This window comes from Hippocampus comes, unplaced genomic scaffold, assembly GCF_001891065.2.
Source record: "Hippocampus comes isolate QL1 unplaced genomic scaffold, H_comes_QL1_v1.1 scaffold29, whole genome shotgun sequence".
NCBI lineage: Eukaryota > Metazoa > Chordata > Actinopteri > Syngnathiformes > Syngnathidae > Hippocampus > Hippocampus comes.
This window is the reverse complement of record NW_017805820.1, coordinates 2,343,632-2,346,378: the sequence shown is the minus strand read 5'-3', so window position 1 is coordinate 2,346,378 and position 2,747 is coordinate 2,343,632. Positions and strand designations below refer to the sequence as shown.

Sequence of the window (2,747 nt, the reverse complement as noted above, 5' to 3'; positions counted from 1 at the left end):
GTGAGGGCGTGCTCCCCGTGCCCCCTCGCCCTCGGCAGGGAGTCGCCAGCAATGGCCGCTCCGCGGGCGGCGCAGGCTCCTGCGAGAATCCTGATAAGTTCCAGTTCGTTGAGAAGAGTCAGTCGTGTGCGCCCCGCTGCTCGCCCGCCATGGACGTGTTTTGGTCCAGGCGAGATAAAGACTTTGCCTTCATTTGGATGACGGTGTGGTCCATCCTGTGCTTCGTGTCCACCGCTTTCACCGTGCTCACCTTCCTCCTTGAGCCGCACCGCTTCCAATACCCGGAAAGGCCCATCATCTTCCTCTCCATGTGCTACAACGTCTACTCGGTGGCTTTCATCATCCGCTCCGTGGCAGGCGCCGAGAACATCGCCTGCGACCGGGAGCACGGCGAGCTGTACATCATCCAGGAAGGGCTGGAGTCTACGGGCTGCACTATCGTCTTCCTCATCCTCTATTACTTCGGCATGGCCTCCTCCATCTGGTGGGTCATCCTCACACTCACCTGGTTTCTGGCCGCGGGGAAGAAATGGGGTCATGAAGCCATCGAGGCGCACAGCAACTACTTTCACATGGCGGCATGGGGCATCCCGGCGCTCAAGACCATCGTCATCCTCACCATGAGGAAGGTGGCCGGAGACGAGCTGACAGGCCTGTGCTACGTCGGCAGCATGGACTCGGGGGCGCTCACCGGATTCGTCCTCATCCCCCTCTCTTGCTACCTCGTCATCGGCACGTCCTTCATCCTCACCGGCTTTGTGGCACTCTTCCACATCCGCAAGGTGATGAAAACCGAGGGCACTAACACAGAGAAGTTGGAGAAGCTCATGGTGAAAATCGGCATCTACTCCATCCTCTACACGGTGCCCGCCACGTGTGTCATCGTCTGCTATTTCTACGAGAGGCTCAACATGGACTACTGGAAGCTGAGAGGCCTGCAGGCCACGTGCGGCTCCTACAACGGCCACGGCGGCGACTGCTCCCTGGAGGCCTCCGTGCCCACCGTGGCCATCTTCATGCTGAAGATCTTCATGTCTCTGGTGGTGGGCATCACCAGCGGCGTGTGGGTGTGGAGCTCCAAGACCTTGCAGACGTGGCAGGGACTGTGCAGCAGGAAGCTGACGGACAGGACTAACGGCAGGAAGCCCTGCAGCGGGGTCAGCTGCAGCAGCACCCACTGCCATTACAAATCCCCCGCCGTGGTCCTGCACATGGCCAAGACGGACCTGCACGCGGACTGTCCTACTCATGTTTGACAAACGTGCCACATAAGAAGCTGCTAAAAAGGCAGTCTGGGGGGGGGGTGTCGGGTCAAGATGGTCCGCCAACAGGATTCAGCGCAAAAAGGGACATGTTCGGTATCGTTATTAGCCATATTGTTCCGTGCAGTGGACTGATATTGGAAGCAATTGTGGGATTTTACTTCGACAAAGCAGCACAATTAGATGTATAAATCTGTATAAATGTTTATTTATTGTAAATATATTTAATTTAAATTCATCTTTTCCCTCACCACATGTTGTGTTTGGATGCATTTATTCAGAAGAGATGAAGTGCCTTTTGTAAGCACACCGGTTCTCGACTTTATTTTTTTGGATGACAATAAATTTGTAGAACTTCAGTTCAACTCCGAGCGCCTGGCTTGTTGTCATTTTGGAAACAATTTCACTGCCTCCTGTGATGAATATTCCAGCCTTTAGAGTCGTTGAATGAGAGAATTAATATGTGACAAGTGAGTGCTCATGTCTTGTTTTCCAGATTTCTCTCTCCGGGAATGTCTCTGCAAGCGGGTCTCCTATCCAAATGCGTCCCAGAGGCGTCTCCGAAGATAATCCTCAAAGAGACTCGCTGATGAAAAGAGGGACAAACTGTGGCGAGAATGAATGTTTGCATCACTTTAAAATGCGGCAACAGCGCACACAGGAATATGTTTAATTAATTGGGACAAACTGTGGCGAGAATGAATGTTTGCATCACGCGTCTTTAAAATGCGGCAACAGCGCACAAAGGAATATGTTTAATTAATAGCTGGCTTAATCGCTGCTGTTGCTCTTTGCTGCTCTTCTTGAGCCCGCGAAAGCACGTTGATCTCTCAGGACACATCGCAGGGACATCGCACTTTCATTGCCTGGCACAATTTGGCACTAGTTCTCATATTTGCGTGGTTTCAACAAGCAGATGTGAGATTAACATTTATATGTGGTTTGTGGTCAATCGGTCGGGGTGATTGTGCTGAAGCTACTGAGCGGTGACTGAATTTCCACATCGACTGGAAAGCATTATCTTTATTTGACCGAACGAAACAAAACAATGCCACTTTTATGCTCGCACTGAAATAATCGCCGGCCTAACTGAAGAAAAGCCACACAGAGCGTTTTTTTTCTTGACATAAATAGCCCACTTTGGGTCGTACAAATTACCCCTCGGTAATGAAGCCAGTTTTATTACACTCGTAAAATAGAGAAAGTCAATCACTTTTACATCATGGGGCTTCAACACTTTTAGGGAGCAATGTGAATTGCAGTCACACACTGCGAGTCATTGTAAAACACAACAGCGGAGATTAACAGTGTTTGACAGCAGCGGGACCGATTGTTTAATAACGTGCGTAGCGCATTAGCGTGATAGCATGGAAAAACCTGATAACCAGAGCATTGTTTTTATGTGCGGCGGCCATTCTAAGAACTGAGCCTCCAAGTTGGAAGCAGGAGTGGAGCGTTTGCATTCCAGCAAAGTTAAAGTATCGT

At 50.7% G+C, this 2,747-nt stretch overlaps 1 protein-coding gene across 3 annotated transcripts in view; it reads left to right on the top strand.

The window, feature by feature from the left end:
* fzd9b (frizzled class receptor 9b) overlaps window positions 1-1,633 on the top strand; it is a 4,312-nt gene extending 2,679 nt beyond the window's left edge. The window contains exon 2 of one of the 3 annotated variants that reach the window (XM_019886079.1): window positions 402-1,633. In XM_019886079.1, coding sequence (XP_019741638.1) covers window positions 402-1,256 — 855 coding nt within the window. In that variant the 3' untranslated portion in view covers window positions 1,257-1,633. Of the gene's footprint in view, window positions 1-38 lie in introns of all 3 variants that reach the window. The other 2 variants (XM_019886077.1, XM_019886078.1) reach the window with 2 other exon arrangements.
* The last annotated feature ends 1,114 nt before the right edge of the window (window positions 1,634-2,747 follow it).